The sequence below is a fragment of the Canis lupus genome, chromosome 5 (genome assembly GCF_011100685.1).
Source record: "Canis lupus familiaris isolate Mischka breed German Shepherd chromosome 5, alternate assembly UU_Cfam_GSD_1.0, whole genome shotgun sequence".
Taxonomy (NCBI): domain Eukaryota; kingdom Metazoa; phylum Chordata; class Mammalia; order Carnivora; family Canidae; genus Canis; species Canis lupus.
Window position 1 is genome coordinate 43,529,288 of NC_049226.1, and position 19,829 is coordinate 43,549,116.

At 41.6% G+C, this 19,829-nt stretch overlaps 1 protein-coding gene and 1 long non-coding RNA gene across 2 annotated transcripts in view; one reads left to right on the top strand and one right to left on the bottom strand.

Annotated features, from left to right (window-relative positions):
- The first annotated feature begins 896 nt into the window (after positions 1 to 896).
- On the top strand, positions 897 to 8,745 carry LOC102154658. Its single transcript, XR_005359622.1, has 2 exons — positions 897 to 7,033; positions 8,192 to 8,745. It is a non-coding gene; the product is annotated as an uncharacterized LOC102154658 (long non-coding RNA).
- Positions 4,727 to 19,829, bottom strand: part of IL12RB2 (interleukin 12 receptor subunit beta 2) — a 63,130-nt gene continuing 48,027 nt past the window's right edge. The window contains 4 exon segments of the mRNA NM_001025399.2: positions 4,727 to 5,594; positions 9,878 to 9,977; positions 12,773 to 12,863; positions 16,006 to 16,143. Of these exon segments, the coding sequence (NP_001020570.1) occupies positions 5,058 to 5,594; positions 9,878 to 9,977; positions 12,773 to 12,863; positions 16,006 to 16,143 (866 nt within the window). The 3' untranslated portion in view covers positions 4,727 to 5,057.

Consider the following 19,829-nt stretch of genomic DNA (forward strand, 5'->3'; position numbering starts at 1 on the left):
TAAAGAGAAAATCCGATGCTGTGGTTAATTTTCTATTTAAAAGGCATAATGCACTTACAGCCTTAAATACTAAATTCCTTAAAATAATGGACTTTACTGGGAGTGTTACTTCCTTTCTGTGGCCTACCTGTGCCTTCTATGAGAAGATTTAGATTAGCTGGGTAGATAAATTTGTAAATTCAGGAGTGCTCGATTTTTTTCTGATCATTTAGATTTACGAGTTTTAGGTTAGATTTCTCAAGAACCAATAATCATCTAGAACTTTAGAAGTATGGGAATGCACTTTTTGGCTACCTAGTAAAAATAGGCATCAAAGATTTTTATGGAATTAATAGGCACCTAGAGTCAGGACCTTGGTTGATATAAATTCTAAAGGTTATGCTCTGAAACAAGACTGTCCAGTATCAGGTACCAATTGAGTTAATTTGTATCTGTTTCCCCACCTCTGTAGTGGTAAAATACCTTAACCAGAGTGAGCATTGTATTACGTCCTTCAAAACTGCATGTACTAAGGACTGTGTTAGATGTATTGATTATTATCCCTCTTTTAGATCTGGGGATTTGGGAAAAATTGGCTTGTGATATAAACTATTTCCAAAATCATTAAGTTACTACCCTAAAATTTCCAAACCCCACCCTCCTTGAGTGTGTCCTTTACTTTGCCTTTATTACTCTTCTGCTATACCCTCTGACAGGAGTACTAATGGTCAGTGAACGTGCCAGACATGGTGGAGGATGAAAGTGGCATGGGCTTAAAGAAAGTGCTCAGTAGGGTCTGTCTCTAGATCTACTGTTTCAAGTCTTCGGAAAGAAATTGGTAATACTTCATATTTATTGACTTTATCCAATTTTAAGAGTAATGAGTATTTATGAAAAAAATGCAAAAAAATGTAATTTAAAAAACCTGTGGCTGGAGATAACCACTATAGCATTTGGGTGTATATTGTTCCAGGTTTTTTTTTGGGGGGGGGGGGGTTGGCATTGGTTTATAAAAGATGATTCTATTTAACCTTTTTTAACTATTTCCATGTCAAATTTTGTTAAACTTCTAGGAAAGATTGTATAGTATACTTGTCAGCAATTCTAAAATCCATTCCAGTTTCTGCCATGTTAAAATGGTGGGGACGGGATCGTCCACCATAGAAATTGACGGCATATGACAGTTTAATTAGCAAATTTTTCTTCTCAGAACATAAAGTAATGGTGTGTCCTAAAACTGGTGGAATCTTAGATTCCATGAAATTGAGTGTTTTATTATATAGATTATGATATAATCAGGTCCTTCCTGAAGGACATTTAGGGCCTCTCTCCATTTTAATCTGTGGTGTGATCAATCGTTTATCCCACTTAATGATATTTATACTGTTCTTTGGTCTACAGTGCTAGGAGTTGGAGTTACTTATTCAAATTTTGCTGAATATTACTGCCCAACTGCCTCCAGATAGGAGCCAGCTAACATTCCTGGTGTGAGCACCAGTTTCTCTGATTAATACTGGCTTGATTTTTCTCTTGATTTTGCTAGTTTGATAAGTGAAAAACGGTATTTAACTTTCATTTCTTTGATTACAGGTAATTTTTTTTTTCATGTTTCTTGGGCAATGGAGTTTGCTCAGTCCATTTTTCTTTAGTGTATGTGTTTTGCAAACGTTTTAATTACTGGAGATTTATTCTAATTAATCTAGGTTGTGATGTAACGATCTAACTTCTTTCCACTGACAGCCAAATTGACTGAATTGCTATCTGTTATTAGTGGAAAGAAGAGACCTTTCCTCATCTCTTATTCTAGAGAAGTGATTTATTTCAGAGTTCACTTATAAGCCTTTCATAGTGGATAATGTGAATGTCCAGGAGTTCTGCAGGTTAGGAAAAGAAAAATGGGTCTCTTTGGAGGGTTTAGCTGCAATATTGGAACAGATCACAACTGTATCAGATGAAGGAAAAAGCCTAGTGAGTGGAGAAAAACCAAGAATCAAACATAAAGAGATTGACTAGAATAGAATGTGCCTAGCTTGGCTTGTCTTTCACTGGCCTCAGGGCATTGGTGAATTGCAGCTGTGGGCTATTAATGGCAGCTGAGAAATTAGGACAGAATGGAAGGGAAAAGTCAGTAAAAGGGAAAGAACTAGCTAACACTAGTTCGACTTTATTGCCAAAAAGAATGGTAGAGGTCCAGGAAGTAGAATCTCTGACTTTTGGCAAGGAGGGCCCTTTCGAGGAGCAATTTAAGAGAAGGATCTCTACACAAGAATTAGTGGTGGAGATTCCCATGAATGCACTAAGAGAACTTGGACTCTATTTGTAGTAGTTAGGTCTCAGAGAATTAAGGAATTTGGTGTGTTTCAAAAGAGTAGAGATTTTTGGGTTGGCTTTGCGAATGTACAGGAGTGAGGATTAAGATCAAAGCTAATTTTCCTGAGTAATGAAAACTGGGTATATGAATATACATGAGCCCCACCTAGTCCTGGTTAAAGGAGGCAACCTGATTTGGTATTTTGACTGCATCTGCAGGATAAGGGGATTGTGAAGACTACTACCTGGCAAGGTTGGAACAGTTACCGGTCCTCTTGTTTGTGAAAAGGTTACTTTATCTGGTAGAGTGAGCAGCCAAAGGCATGGTCAAAGAGGGCTTTTTAAAAAAACCACTGCTACATGTATTATATAGCAATGTCGTTAGTGAACAGTTGTGTAGAGTGTTGGGAATGAAGAACAAACTCAGTAGCCCCGGTAAAGAGGAAGCAGGCACAATGAGACTGGCTTCTGGAATTGAAGGAACAAGGTGAAAGCAGTAGCAGATGATGGTTCTTTTTATCGATAGCCTACTATGAACCAGGTGTGCTGGGGAAGCAAATTACCATCATTCTTGCCTTCAAGTTATTTAGTCCAGTAGAGAAAGTAAATGGTATGGACATCATAATTACGAAAGCATTGAGGGAATGAGAGCTCTGTGGTCTTAGAAGGATCCTCTAGGAGTCAAGGAATTTTCTTTTAAATTTTTTTTTTTTTTTGTATTTTTTAGGAAAACAAATGCAATATCCTCTTGGGAAAGGAAAAGCGCCTAGGGGGTAATGAGATGGGAGCTGGGTGTTGGGTCCAAGCGGGGAGGGGATGAATGACTAAGAATGGGTACCAGGCAATCAGAAAATCAGAGATAGGTAAAGCAGGAATTGTAAAAGAAGTTGCCTCCCATTGTCAAGAGGTGATAGGTTAACCAGCTTCTGAGGGGGTGGCCTTGTTGTATGACTCATTGTAAACAACAGGGACCACATCGTGGGTATAGACAAACCAACTCTGAAACTGCTGAGATGCAAGGAACGATGTGCAAGGGTGCTCCTCAACACCTAAATAGAATAGAGATGGAAAGAAGGATCTGCTTTTCAAAGAAAGCCTGAGGAAACTATATTATATCTGGAATGGCAGGAAGCCTAGATAAACATGAATAAGCAAATATTCAGGAGTTCAATTTCTAGAGCTCTGAGGGACATCTGGTAAACCACCGCTGTCTTGGTGCCAGTGTTTGGGTTGGGGTCAAGGTCCAGGGCTTAACAGGGATTTAAGAAAAAGGTTCTTGGACTTTCATCTTGTTATTTTGGGAAGGGTACTATTAGCATTTTAAAAGACTTCCCTACCATCTTGCAGAAGGGCCTGTAGTGAAGGGATAGAGGCAGTGATGGGATAGGGGAAGGGGCCACAGCTTTAAATGAGTAAAACATGTATCATGTTCCAAGTTCATGCTGGGAAAAAGAGAAGTATCTTCTGGGCTCAACTTCAGCTGTCTGAGGACCAGCTCAGTCTTCCTGAGGAAGGAAAACAGGATGCCTTGGAGAGAAGGGGATGACACGAGTTTAAGTAACCTTGGTGGTTTGGGTCTTAGACCCCAAGACAGCCCTCATTCTGAAGGCAACAGCTGCTGCAGCAGAAGGAAGAGGAAACAAGGTGTCAGCCTTTGGGCCACTACTTTCCAAGACACTGGATTTCAGAGAAGGGAAGCTGTTGGCCCAGGTTCTTTACAGCGGCTTTGTTTAACTCTCCACCATCAAGCTACTCTTGATTCACTGAAATAGAGTGAAGACAAAATAAAATAGGAAAAAGGTACATTTGTGTAGGTATTTGAAGAAGTCCTGGCTATTGTGGGAGGCCTTTTATATTGGTGTTCACCAGCGTTTTTTATGTCCTCATCTGTAAAATTGGGTTGATCTGTTTTGAAAATTCATATTCTTTATATTCTGTCATTTAGATCTGTGCCCTCCAATACAGTAGCCACTAGCCAAGTGTGACTAATTACAATCAAAATCCAATTCCTCAGTCATACTACTACACACATTACAAAGTGGTCAGTAGCCAATGTGGTTCATGTCTACTGCACTGAACAGTGAAGAACTATAGAAAACATTTCTATCTTAGTTCTGTTGGGTGCTACTGACCTAGGTATATGACCTGTTATAGAGCTACTTTATGAATAGTTGTACATGAACCTGTCCCCTGGACTGTTAGTGATTGCTAGTAAGAGCCTTGGTTTCTACTTTATCCTTTCCCTTTACTGGCCAACATAGCCAAGAAAGTTGTAGGAACTCAGATTGTAGATGCACATGGTGTACAGGTGACCCTTGAACAACATAGATTTGAACTGTGTGGGTCTATTTAGGTGGATTTTCTTCAGTGAATATAATAGAGTACTAAAGGAATACTTAAGTACTATACATAAGGAATATGATTTTCTTAACATTTTCTCTAGCTTTATTGTATGAATACAGTATATAATACATATACAAAATATGTCATCAGTAAGAGTGGTCAAAAGGCCAACAGTAGTTAACTTTTTGAGAAGTCAAAAAGATATGCTGATTTAAGCCTGTGCCCCTAACCCTCACATTGTTCAATGGTTAACTATGATCCTAAGGCTCTGGAGAAGGCAAGTTGAGGTATCTGGGCTACAGCCAATTCTCAGTCCCCAAGATTTCACCCCGAGCTGCCTGTCTGCCCTCTAGTTGCAAACATGCCTGATGGCAGCACCCAGAGGTGATGACTGGGGAGGTGGGGGACACTGCAGGCTTCACCACTCAGAGCATGAGGGAGCTGCACCCCATCTTTAACCGATCCAGAGTCAGCTTCTTGTCACAGGAGAAGGTGAGTGGGTGAAGGGAACTTGAAGGGAAAACAGAAAGACAGATGTGCTGAGGCTCCAATTCTTCCAGAGAGTCAGTTACAGGATCCTCATGTGAAGGGAGATACTCTATGTTAGAGGGTAAGTATCCCTCATGTGTGGGAAGGTAGTCCACTGAGAGGACTGTCAAGGGGCTGGTTAGGTGTTCTGGCTTTGAGTCAGGGCCCCTGCTCCCCAGCATCTTGTACAGATCCACTAGTTGTCCTGTCTCTGCTATGAGAGCTTTTGGAGGTGGTAGGCTTGGGGCACTATATGCTGCGTCTTCCTCAGAGGTATAGTGACCTTGGACTCCTCGTCCCTTGTCTGGCCAGTTGGGGTGATGGGGATGTCTGAAGACTGGGGTCACTTGAAGGACTTCATTGATGACCAGGAGTTCAGGTTCTTCAGGATTGGACCAGTCTGTCAGGAGCCTGTCCGAGGGTAGCTGTGTCTTCTGAGAAAGGGGAAGAAGAGGCTCATACATTATGTAAGTAGCCCTTGACAACTGACTTCTCCAGGGTTCTGAAAGGCCTTGCTGCCTGCACTGCCTAGTTGGCTTGAGAAGGGACACTGTGGGCCCTTGACTTTGTGACAGGTTTGAAGACGTTAACATTGAGGAAGACAGGAGCCATGAACTCCTCAAACCCACCACCCACCCCTCAAGCCAATGAGTGACTCACTACCCAGCTCAACCTTCAACCAGACTGATGAGTCCAACTGCACTAGCTCTTTATCTAGGATAGAGGGCAGGGTGGGTGCAAAGGAAGGCTGAGCTTGCTCCTGTCTGGGGCAGGCAGCAGGGAAGACTTTCAGAGTCACACTAGAGCTGAATCTTAAAAGATACTTCCCAGGTATGGAGGTAATGGGCAAGGACTGATCTGCTCTGGAACCTGCTAGTTCTTTTGATAGGCAAACTGAGGCTAGGATAGGAAATCTGAGGTCACGTGATGAATTTTTTTTAGGGTTTTTAGGGTTGTTAATGAGTATGGGCTTTGATGAAAGGTTGAGGGTAATACTCTATCAGTTCTGCTCTTAAGAACCCAGAGTAACTTTTGGAAAAATGTTCATTCTTTTTTCCTGCATGGCTAATTTTGTCTGTCTTCTGTCTTCTCTTTGTCAGCATCACATCAGTTATCAGCTCTTCAGTGTCCTCTCCTTTCCAAACTAACTGCGGATTCCTGAGTCCAAGCCCAAGCACTTTGATAACATTTCTCTTTCTAGGCTTTATTGGGCTCTACCTACACCCTAAAAACTATCACACTGATAATTCTAAAGCAGAGTTCCAAAGCCTTTATCAATTCAGACTCACAACTGCAGTGAAGCCACTAGCCCTTAGTTTGGTAGTCAGGTTCCTGCACCTTCCTCTACCTCTCCAAGTTTCCATTCAGAAACGATTTCAGGTACACCTCAGTGTGCTTCCACTGCTAGCCTCCACCCTGCTCTGTTTGCTGCACCATTTCCTGCTTGATGCTCTTCCTCCCTCATGAAGCCACGACTGATTGTTTCCTACCCTGGACTCCTAGAGCAGCAAAGAAACCACCATCAGGTTCTTGGCACATGATGATTTATACTGTCACTTTTTTTTTTAAACATGTTCATAAACCATCTACAAATGGGGATCATTCATGAGAGAAGTAGGATGACAAAAAATACCCTTGGGACAGGAAAAACCTGAGGACTAGTCTCAACTCTGATACTCTACAGCTTGGGGAAACTCCATCAACCTCTGGCCTTTGGTTCCCTCATCTGTCAAATGCCAAGTTGTGTAAGAGTGGTTTGGTTTGGATTGGCCTCTGATGTCTGCTGCTTTCCTTGAGCACGGCAAGCATCCAACAAATGAATGGTGGTGCTGTCTCAGGACAGCCTTCTGTAAAGGACACTGACAAACTAGAGGTAAGTGTGTGCTCTTTTCTGATCATTACCCATACTGGCCCTGGCATAGTGGTCTGGTTTGGTAGATGGCCTTCAGCTCTGGAAAGCAGAGCTAATCAAGCATTGTTACCCTAGATGTGGGAAAGACTATACAGATGCAGAAATGGTTTGTTTTTGTTTTTGTTTTCATAAGGTGAGGCATCTGCTCTGCCTTCTTGAAGGCTTTGGCAGTATCGATAGAGCCTGCTCCTCCGAGCTTGTACAAGGCAGGCCTTCTGGCTAACGAGTCCCGGGGCAAGGAGGGCCTCTGAGACCACTGTTAGTTCAGGTGCTTCAGACATGGTTTGGTTTCTATAAGTTCAAAATGGAGAATACCCCAGTGATCCCCCTTTATGATTTGGCCTTTTTCTCAAAAGCTTGAAGACCTGTTCTATTTTAGCCCATCTTAAAAGTGGTAAGGGGGAATCTAAGGCCTGAGAACTCAAAAGAATTCTGAGAATTTTGTTGGAGGTGAAAGAATATTGTGTTTCTAATGTCTACCTCAGCCTGTCACCAGGAGAGCAGTTTGGTTCTTTTAAAATAGTCTACCCACTTTGGGGTTCAAGTGACATGGGGTTCTGAGGCAGCCTCAAGGCCATCATCACAGATGCCATGTTTAAGCTAAATTTTATTTTCTAATTTACCAGTTATTTTTACAAGAGATATACATGCACACAGTTTTGCAAAAAGAATTTAAAAGTTTGAAGGGACTTTGTAATGAAAATTAAGTGGCCCTCTTACCTCCAGTCTACCACTTAAAGGCAACAAACATCAGTTTCATATGTAGGCTTCCAGAAATATCCTGTTCATATACTGCAGTTGTATATGTATATAAAATCGCCCTCCTCTTTATACAAATGAGAACCCATTTTAGACAACTGTTACAAACTGTTTTTTTCACCTTTAAATTATCTTAGGGATTTTTAGATGCACATAGAGATCTCTTTTTTTTAGTAGTTGCACATTATTCTGTTGTATGGATGTACCCACATGTTTAACCTCCTCTGGTGGCAGGTTATATTATGCCCAATTTTTTGGCTTCTACAATGAACATACTATATAGCTTTGGACACATGTATGCCAATTTCTGTTATCTTCTCCCTGTGTTACTATCTTTAACCCGTTGTGTGTCTTTTTCAGCATTTCTTCTAGGTTTCTATGGGCCCTTCATAGGCCCTGCATGCCTCTGTATCTCCTCATGCCCAGGCAGAGGCAAACAGAGACCATGATGCCAAAGCTGCAAGTTTGGGAGCCAGGTGTCCGGGACTGACCCAGAGAGATGCTTCCCACTGTGCTATTTCAGGCTCTTAGGACATGGGACTGTGGAATCTCAGCATTGGAAGAGAGAGATCTTAAAGCTCAGCTGATTCAGCTTCTGGTACCTGAATCCCCTCTGACACCAGCAACGGCATCCTTATCGAGTGCATGCCCATAGGTCATCAGAAGATTGCAACCAAATGCATTGCACACTTAATAGACTGCAGTGTAGTATAAACATAACTTTATATGTACTGGGAAACCTAAAAATTCATTTGATTTTATTGCAATACTTGCTTTGCTGCTGTGGTTCAAAACCAAACCTGCAATAAATCTGAAGTATACCTGTATATATGTATATATAAACATGAATATATTAAATAATACAATTGTATCATGTATATGACATGATGTAAAAAATATATAATTAAATATAAGGCTACTGTTGTTGTTATTGTTCTTGCTATTGTAACTTAACAGGGAGGCAGTCCCTCAATATTGAAAGGAGATGTCAAATGTGAGTCTTCCTGGGAAGAAAGTGAACCACCTGTGCCTTGTCCGACCCACATGCCTTACATGGCCTCTTACTTAATCCTCACAACAGTTTACACTAGAGATACTGTCAATTCCTGTTTCACAAAGGGTGAAACTGGGGCTCAGATCATCAGGGAAGTTGCCCAAGGGCCATCCACATAGTGAGTGATAGAGGTGAAGTTTATGCCCCACCTTTCGATTTCAAAGGCACTGACACCAGTGACTCAGGTGCCCACTGAGGCAGACGTGGCTGAAACCTGCTCTCTCCCTGAGCAGTGGCTGGTACCACTGGCTTGTGGCCTGAGGAAGGGTGTGGATGAGAGGATGCACAGTGTAACTGAGGAAAAGAATCTTGGAAGAGAAGCTCTAAGGTGTGAGGAAGAGTGCAGGGCTGCCAGGGAAGAACACTCATACCTCCTTCCTCCACTTTGTCCCCCTGAAATGCACAGTCGTGCTCCATGTGCAGATGCCTCCAACTCCCAGACCTCTCACCCTAGATGACCATCTTGCCCACCGTGAGCTATTCTCACCTCCTCGGGCTGTGCAGCAATGACCTTCTCATCCTTTAGTCTCTGCTCTCCCATCTGCCAGCCGAGCAGCCTCTCCTTTAAAATCCTTTCCTTACACAATGGAATAACTTACTGGCTTCCTGCCAACACCAAAATAGTCTGAGCTCTATTTATCTGTTCTATGCTCAGGACAGGAAATGTCACGTTATAAAGCTCCAATTCTCTTGAATTTGGATAAGTCAGGCTAGTGCTCAGAAAATGGCAAAAATACTTGCTTTTTAAATTTCTTTTGAAGTAGTTGAGGTAAGGAAGGGAACATAAGGCATAAAGAGGAATGAAAAGCTATGGGTCTGTCTTTTGGTCATAAGCTTCAGAAAATTCCTGTGCATGGAAGGGGGTGACTCAGTAACCTAGCAAAGGAGGCTTCAGCTCATCCATAGGAAGTAAGTACCTAGGTCTCCTTGTAACTACAATGGGGAGTTCGCTGGAATCCTATCAACTTACCACTAAGGCCTTATCACCTTACCTCCATGATGGGGTATTTCTTGGCCCAAGTGCTGTTCGCTGGGTCTGGAATTTCTTTACTACACCACTGAGGTCTGAGGGCCGAAAGAAGAACAAATACCCTGTAGATAAAACAATGACAGCTGATTAAGTGTGTATATGGTGGCATGGAAGTGTTGGTCTTAGTGCACTGATTTCATTGTAGAGGTGGTTCAGCATAGGGGAATGCAAATGAATAAAATAAAAATCCTGAAGGAGAAAGATGATGTATCATGCAAGGCTAGACTAGTTTTCTGTGAAGTTTGGATTGATGATAGAGTTATGATGCAGCCATTTGGGATTTGCTAAATAAACTATGAAACTTTTACTCAATGTAATGTTTAGATGTCACTATCCAGCAATGCATTCATTCCGCAAACATTGACTAAACCCCTAATCTATGATGAGTATGTGCCACAAACTGGGGATGGACTAGCAAACAAGAAGACATAGTTCCTATCTGTGGAGAGCTTACTATTTAGTTTAGAATGTTTATAAAGAGTTTGTATTAGCAGGTAAACTATTATGCTAAAGGTAAAGAAACAAAACAAACCGAAAATCCTTGTAAAGAGCAAAACAGGATACAAGGACACCTGGGTGGCTCAGTGGTTGAGCATCTGCCCTTGGCTCAGGGTGTGATCCCAGAGTCCTAGGGATCGAGTCCTGCATTGGGCTTCCTGCAAGGAACCTGCTTCTCCCTCTGCCTGTGTCTCTGCCTCTCTGTGTGTGTCTCTCGTGAATAAAAAAATAAAATCTTCAAAAAAAAAAAAACCAAAAAAAACAAAACAGGATACAAATGGCACAAGTAGCTTGAACATAACCATGTTTTAAAAGAATGCTGAGAGGGGATCCCTGGGTGGCTTAGCGGTTTGGCGCCTGCCTTTGGCCTGGGGCACGGTCCGGGAGACCCAGGATCAAGTCCTGTGCGGGCTCCCTGCATGGAGCCTGCTTCTCCCTCTGCCTGTGTCTCTACTTCTCTCTCTCTATCATGAATAAATAAATAAATAAATCTTTTAAAAAAATAATGCTGAGAAAAAAAAACAACAAAGGAAAATAATTCAAACTGTTAACCGTAGTTGTATTTGATGATCAGAAGAAACACTGGTCTTTTTTTTTTCCTTTATCATTTCTGGGTTTTTGAAAATATTTTAAAATGTGTTTGTATTACTGGAAGGAAAAAAGTCCTAAAAATGTCTCTTATACGTGCATGTGACTTAAATGTTTTGATTATTTATAAAAAACTCAAAACTAGTAAATATTTTTGAAGAATTGGCTTTAATAAGCTTTGATGTTTAATAAGAATGGAAGGCTTCCAGGATGTTCAACCCTTTGAAGCAAGAGATGTGCCCATGTGACTAGTTTTTCTCCAAATGAATGTGAGCAGATCATGCAGATGAGGACAATGCCCAAGGAATGGAAGAAATGTCAGTAAAGTGGAAGAAAACTGGGTCCCTAATGACTGTGTGGAGCACAGCGTGCCAACCAACCTGGATGACTTACCTCAGGACTACTCTATGGGAGAGAAATAAACTATCATAAAAGCCATATATCTGGGGACTTTTTTTTTTTTAAACAAAAAAGCTTTCACTCTAACTGATAATATTTCCCGGAAGAGGATAAATGTGATCCTACTTGACTATTTGAATTAAACTTTTTCAAAGTCTACCTAAAGAGAGGTCTGCTTTGAAGTATCTTTCACATATGAGAGCTCCAATACATGTAAAGCCTTTTAGACAAGTTCAATGACTAGTAGGATGACTCTGAGCTAGTTTTATTTTGGCCTCTTCTCTTACTTTACACAACACGATGAAAACTCTGTGTTGAATAACTCATTATAAAATTCTCTTTATAATACCTGTTTAAAGAAATTGTAGAACATTAGTTAAATAGAACTAAAATCACCTCTTATTCTATCCCTTGATATAACCACCATTATTATAACCACTCTCTTCTTTAGGAAGAGGACCCTGATTTACTGGGATGACAATCAGCCAAATATAAGACCACAATTTTAAGTCTCCCTTGCCTTGCCAAGTTCTGGCCAATGAGGTGTGACCCAAAGTGTCATGTCTGACTTCTTCATGTAAAGGCTCTTGAACAGGGAGGTGTGGGCACCTTCCTTCCTTCTCTCTGTAGTTGTAGAATGCAGGTATGATGGCTATAGTTCCTGCAGTCATTGGACCAAGTGAGCTTGAGGATGGAAGCTAAAAGAGGATATTGGCACAAAAAGATAGAAGGAGCCTAGATCCCTGACCATAGAGCTACTACACCAGTCTTCAGCCTCAGTTTACTTCCTTGACTTGGATGAGAAACTGTCAGCTAGTTTAAGTTATATTATTTTGGCTTTTTATGTTATATAGAGCCAAATTTAATGCTAAGATACATCTTGCATATGAGGGTGTTTATATGTACTTTTTAAAAAGAGAAAGTTTGTACCTCTTTGTAACATTTTTAAAATGTAATATTGCAAATAGTATACCATTTAATTTTCTTCTGCCTCTTTAATGGATATAATATGCCATACAGCATGAGATATATTTTGATGCCTTCAGCTCAAGGCATGATCCCGGGGTTCCGGGATCGAGTCCCGTATCAGGCTCCCCTCAGGAACCCTGTTTCTCCCTCTGCCTATATTTCTGCCTCTCTCTCTGTGTATCTTTCATGAATAAATAAAATCTTTAAGAAAACAAAAAAAGGACTGAATAAGGAAAAAATATTTTAAAAAAATTATCATATACTGTTGTCCAAGAAAGTTGAATAAATTTAGTCTGCTACCAGCAATGTTTGAGGAAGCCCATTTCTTTGACCCATAATGGCAACAGCTATTACCGTTTAAAAAAAGTAAATTTACTGAAATTGGAAAATGTAACCAACTCACTTTTGCCGGAAGTAACGCATTGAGAAAATGCCCACTATGACGACAGCAACGCAAATGCTTGGTGCCACAAACACACTCCAACTGGCTTTACCTGAAAAGTTAGCAAACCCTGTGACTGAGTTATCTGCAATGAATATCTAAAAATACTATTGTGTGAACCCTCTGGCACCTGCCCACAGCAACTAGGTAGCTGGGCTCAGGAATGAGGCCAACTTGTTTTTGTCCCTTCAGTTCCAGAGAAAGGGCCCTAAGGGGGCCAGCCCTAGGGCTCTGTCCTCCAACAAAGGCAAAAGGAGAAGGGGGTGTGGTATACAAAGCACTGGCTGTGAACTGGGAGCCCTGAATTCTAGTCCTGGTTTTGCCACTGACTGCTATGTGATCAGTGGACTTCAGATTCTTGATCTATAAAAGAGGAACGATGACGTCTACCTTGCAGGTTGTTGTGAAGAGTAGAGATGGTGTATATAAAGCATGTGGTGATGTACCTGAACATAGAGAGCCCTTGAGAAATGGTAGTACTGATTTTCCCAAACCACTGGATAAGCCTTCTGTCTAACTAGGGTCTTTGAAATTGTTCTAATTCCTTGCTATGAATAAGTGTTTTGCTCTGCATCAGGATTCTTCACTAATTCATCCATTTATTGAGTTATTAATGTATCAGGCCCTTGTAGGAGCTGGGATGCAAAGATGAAAGGACATGGGCTCTGCTGTCTTGGACTAGTCATGAAGCTAGTCCAGGAGACAGATGTGTAAACATGTAAGCCCATGATGCCATGGGATACACATTTAAAAAAGGCATGTACAAGGCAGTGTAGGCTGGGACCAGCATGGGAAATGACATCAAAGGCAACCCAGGATGTTCTCCCAAAGGCATGTCAAAAGTCACAGATTTGAAGGATGGAGCTAGCAAAGCAGACAAATTTAGGGAAGCGGACTACACAGAACAAGGCAAAGGCACAGAGAGAGCAAACAGGGCGGACTTTCAGGGGACTACAGGTAGTCTGGTCTTGCTTTTGAGTATGAATGATGAACCTGTGGCAGAGGATGAAGCTAGATGAGTGATCAGGAGCAGATCATGCAGGGTTTGAGAACGGAGCAGTTTGAATTCCAGCTTGAAGGCCTTTGGGGAACCACTGATGAGTTGCCACAGGAGGTGGAATGCCAGCAGGGATCAAGGTGTCTTGCAGAAAGATTCTTCTGATAGTGTCAGGATAGGTGCAGGTGGAGGGAGGAGAGTGAGTAGGGAGGGACAAGAAGCCACAGACCTGCCAGCCCCCATGAGAAATGTGTCACCAGGGCTGAACAGGGGAGTTGACGCAGGCAGCTTTGCTACCACCTGGCACAAACTGACATTTCTTTAGCATCTGCCTTCCTTCCTGGGCAGATGGGACAAGTCTGGAGTACTACAAACAGGAAGATGTGGAGTTGTTAATCCAATTGCTTGCCCACAAGTTAACTTTCATGGGAGTACTAGGGGATGAGAAGAGGGCTTGCCAGCTTTCCCAGTGGAGAGGTACCTGGCATAGAACAACAAAGTCCTGGATGATCAACTTGATACTCCATGTTGCAAAGCAAGAACAGCTTGTTTCATACTTGGAGCAGATGCAGACAGGTGCTGCCAGAGAACACAGCACCATTTAAGCAATGGAGGGAAGCCCATGTTAGCTAGTCACTTCTTTATATACTCCAATTTAACTGAAGTCACTATGATCTGAGTTTGATTTGTAGTTTTGCCACTTACCACTTCTATGACTTTGGGTAATCTTTCTGTACCTTCTGGACCTTATTATAAAAGTTATCTGAATCCCTTTTTATTCCTTTATTCATCTTGAATTGAGTGCCTGGTACTGTGGCCAGGTAAATCATGTAAAGCAAGGACTTCGTGTGGCCATGGTCAAGGATTAAATGAGTAAAAGTAGTGTTATGCAGGTTGAATTGTGTCCTCCCACCCCCAAAAATCCATATTGAAATTCTAACTTCCAGTACCTCAGAAAGTAACCATTATTTGGAAATAGAATCATTGCAGATGTAATTAGTTAAGACAGGGTCAGACTGGATCCCTGGGTGGCGCAGCAGTTTAGTGCCTGCCTTTGGCCCAGGGCGCAATCCTGGAGACCAGGGATCGAATCCCACGTCGGGCTCCCAGTGCATGGAGCCTGCTTCTCCCTCTGCCTATGTCTCTGCCTCTCTCTCTCTCTCTGTGACTATCATAAATAAATAAAAATTAAAAAAAATTTAAAAAAAAAGACAGGGTCAGACTGGATAGGGTGACCCTACTCCAGTATGACTGGTGTCCTTATTAAAAGACAGGAGATTTGAATGGAGACACACACAAGGAGAACTCCACGTGAAGATGAAGGCAGAGATCTATAAGCCAAGGAACACCAAAGACTGTCACTAGACTTGAGGAGGAGAAGCAGGGAACTGATGCTCTCATAGGTCTCGGAAGAAACCAACTCTGCTGATACCTTGAACTCGAGACTTCCACCTCCCACAACTGTGTGAAGATTATTTTCTGTTGTTTGTGGCACGTTGTTACAAGAGCCCCAGCAAACTAATGCAGTATGCAAAGCACTCAAAGACTGGTGCATGGTATATGTAATAGCTGCTATTATTATTGTTGAGATTATTTTCATTGGTCATTGGAACAGAGATTTAGTGAACAAGTACTATGTGCCGGGTACCATACTAGACCTTGAAGATAAACAGGTAACACTTTCTGCCTATTGGATTCAGAGTTTCGTTTTTGTTTTTGTTTCTTTTTAAAGATTTATTTATTTGAGAGATAAAGAACAGAAGTGAGCACATGGGGAAGAGGGAGAAGCAGGCTCCCTGCTCAGATGCAGGCCTCAATCCCAGGACCCTGAGATCATGACCTGAGCTGAAGGCAGATGCTTAACTGACTGAGAAACCCACATGCCCCAGGATTCAGAGGTTTTAATAGGGGTCAAATGTAGTGCATTATGAAGGAATTATGGAGATGCATTTGGGAAGGCTTCCTGTAGGAGGAAACATTTAGGCTGAGTTTTGAAAAATAAGTAGGTACTATCTTCAAGGAGACATGAAGTGATAGGATACTCCAGTTAAAGGAAACAGCAAGTGCAAAGGTGTAGCAGCAAGAAAGTAGCTAATGAATTACAGAACATTTGATCATCTCTATGCCAGACACAGTGGGAATGTAGGCCTGTGTACGAATCCAGGATGGACGCACCATCTTTAAAGTTGTTTCTTACCTGGCAGACAAAATTCCCTCTTGTTTCCTGGGGGGCTTTCACCAGCAGCTGTCAGAGCTGTCATCCACAGGACATATGTCACTCTGGGCTGCAGGCTGTCTATTGAATGTGAATTTGGTGATACTCTATAGGGAATTTCTGAAAGGAGGATAAAGATAAAAAAGAAGAAAGGCATCTATTAAAGGAAGTATTTGAATGTATGATTTTACTTATTTTGTTCTTGTTGTTAATCCTGTAATTAATTTGAAAGAGAAAGGCACATTGCTGTTTTAAAACAGTCCTGATTCATTAGTACATACTTTACTAGGCCCTAGACAATGTCATTTATGGTGGTCCCACTTGACAGCATACCAAAATAATTAAATGTATTTCCTGTGGTAAAATCTTTTGAAAGAACTTTTATTATTCTGCTTTAAAAAAAAGATTTTATTTATTTGGGAGAGAGAGAACATGTCCAGGAGCATATTTGGGGGAAGGGGCAGAGGGAGGTGGAGAAGCAGACTTCTCACTGAGCAGGGAGCCCAATGTGGGGCTCAATCCCAGGACTCCAAGACCGCAGCCTGAGCCAAAGGCAGACGCTTAACTGACTGAACTACCCAGGTGCCCCTATCTTTCTGCTTTTGAAATTATGTAGCTGTAGTAACTCCTTTTATTTTCTATGACTATAATGTTTCCAACATTTTTAGATATAGTTGAGAACTCTTGGGGAAGAAGTCAAATACACAAGTTGTTTTCAATGGAATTTTTAAGCAAGCTAAGTTTAGCAGTTAATGAAATAGACATTTAAGTAACATTAATTTTGATTTTCTGCTTTTTTGGGGTAGGTTCTGGATACAAGTCTTAATGGGTTTAATATGATGATCTGCTTTAATTTGACATAAAATCTAAAAATAGGAGCAATGGTACTTAGATTGGATTTACTTGGCTGTTTAAGCCTAGATTATCAGACTCTTTTGCTGTTGACACTCCTGGGGAGTCTCAGCAGGGAAGATTTGGGGTTTTTTGAGCAATGCACTGATGTTGTTTTCCTCCTCCATTAGTACAGAGGCATTCTTCTCTAGTGATCTGCTGGGTGTGAGCTTTGGAGTGTCTTCTCAAAAGCTGGGGATGCAGGGGCAGAATACTACAAGATCCACAGCAGAACTCTGGCAGGAGTAGCCTGCTGGCTCCCTCAGCAGACACGCCTGTGCTGGTGATCAAAGTAGAAACTGGGACCCAGCACTTTGAACCTCAACATCAGTTACCAGCTCACAAACCTCAGGGCAGGTCAGACAATGCTTCTGTTCGCTATATTTATTTTAACAGCCACAAATATTTATTGAGCTTGTGCTCTGGACAAGTCACCAAGTATATAAAGGCACAGAATCTGCCTCAAAAAGTTCACCATCTAGTGGGGAAAACAGACCCCTCATACTTCCACACCCAGGCTTACTATGGGTAAGCAGCGAGGAGTCCTGCAATATCATGGCCTTTCCACCCAAAGGGACTGAGGCCTGAGCAGATCACTTAACAGCTGTGACTATCAGAGCAATTTCTATATTCAACATCCTATTGAGAAAATGTACCATGTGGAAAATTGCAAGCTGACTTTAACCTGATGAAATTGCTTGCACAGACTTAAGTGGTGTGATTAAACTCAAAATCTCTTTATTTCTAAGGCAGGAGATTAAAAAATTAATTTTGGAGAGACCGTCTACTCATCTTGCTGCAGCGAAGCATCAGTGAGCATCAGAGTCAACTGTCCAACTGTGTGAAGGCATCCTTAGCTCTAAGAGTGAAATGAGACTTTAGAAATGAGACTTTAGACTTTAGAAGGGATTTGAATTGTTCGCTGGGCCAAAGAAGTTTATATGCAAACAAACACATACACATATGTATATTTGAAGATCAAAAATAGTAACTCTGTGGAGGGAGCAGTCAGGCAGGTGATGGCGCCAGCAGTTTGGCTAGCAAAATAGTAATGGGAGAAGGCGTGCCAGAAATACTGGTTCTGCTGCTTGGTCTGGACAGAGATCAAGGGGGGCATCCAATCCGTGGGGGTCTGAAATTTTAGGCTCAGGGTGGTGAAACAAGGAGGTACCAGTTTAGGAAGATCGGATAGTTGCCAATCATTTGAAAGGCTGCAGGTCGGAAGGTCAAGCGCTACCAGACAAAACAGCTGAAATTACTGGGAACTAGTTATAACCTAACAATCCACTTGGTTTAACAAAGTGTAGGGCAATATTCACTCATGTGTTAGTCAACAAATACCGTTTTTATTAAGCACCTCCTGTATTCCTGGCTGTATTGTAAGTATGGGGAGATACCTTCTGCCTTCATGATGCTTAGAGTCTGTTGACAAAGACAGCCAAGTGGTAACAAAACACAATGTGTGTGACAGTAGAGAAATGCACTCCTGGTGCACATGGCAGAGGAGTGGCTGTTCACCAGAATCACCTGTGCAAGGTACTAAAAGGCAGACACCCCACTCTAGCTGTACACCGCCTTTCTGTACAGGCAGGACTAAGTGTTCCCACTGCACTCCCCATGGGCCATTAGTGCTGCTGCCTGCTGGACAGAGGACACAGAGAACAGGACCCCTCCTTCCTTGGCACTCCGTCCTCCTCTTCCATTTGCAATGCTTCTCTCCGCTGTCTCTTTCCCTTGTCTTCAACCTAATGCCCTCTACCACTCTCTAAAAACTGTACTTGTGGATTTGTCAATGATTTCTGGTTGCCAAATACAATAGGTTGTTGTCAGTCCCTGAGTAAAGTGGCTATATCACTTCCACGTACTTTCCCATCTTTCTCGGTAGACTGAGAGCTCTCTGAAGATGGGGGACAAGTCTAATTCATCAAGTGTTTACTGAGTAAAAGGAAAACTTAATTTAAATTGGTGTGAAATAGGACTTTGAATCTGCACCTTCCTTCAATGTATTTTAAAATGCTCTTACATAGGGGGTGCCTGGCTGGCTCAGTCCATGAAAGGTGCGACTCCTGATCTTGCGGTTTGAGTTGAGTGTAGAGATTACTAAAAAAATAAATAAAACTTAAAATGCCCTTACATAGACTTTAGATGATCAGATTTGTGATAAAATAAGGTCGAGGTTTTCTTCAATATATATAAGATCAGCTTTAAGAACCAAATGGCCATGTTGATTGTAAATAGGCATCATGGTTTAAATTCTGCTAAAATGACAGTAGGAGGGTGGGGGGAGAAGAAGCAAATTTCACACGGAGAATTCCAAAAGGCCCACAAAGAGGTCAATGAAGTCATCAGGTTCTGGGGCGCATTTCAGAACTGACTTACCTTGACAGGCCCATTAGGAAGCAGTTCTGTTCAATGATATGTTCTATTTATCGATGGCAGATTAGTGAAGAGACTGATTGCAAGGACTTATGATAGAATTCTATAGAGCTGTTTTAAAAAATGATGTAAATCCATATGGAATGATGTGAACTGATGTATTATTGAGAGGTAAGAGCAAGGTGTAGCTCAGAATACAGATGATTATCCCAAATATATGCTTGTATGTGCATTAAGTTTTTTCCTGGAAGACATGTGAAGAACTGCTATTGCTTAAAATGGAGAAAGAGATAATTTCTATTGTAAATCTCTCTGAACTATTTGAATATTTGTTACCATGTGCAGGTGTTATTTATAGAATAAAAATTAACTAGAATTAAAAGTCATAACTTTCAGAATAGCAATAATGAAGATCTTCTAAGGTTAAGAGAAAGGACCATCCTGTAAAGTTTCCCAGGTAAAAGTTGCTCTTGCAGGCAGCTCTCTGGCACCCACATCTCAGGGTGGCTTTGTTGCATTCTTCCTGGACCTAACAGCTC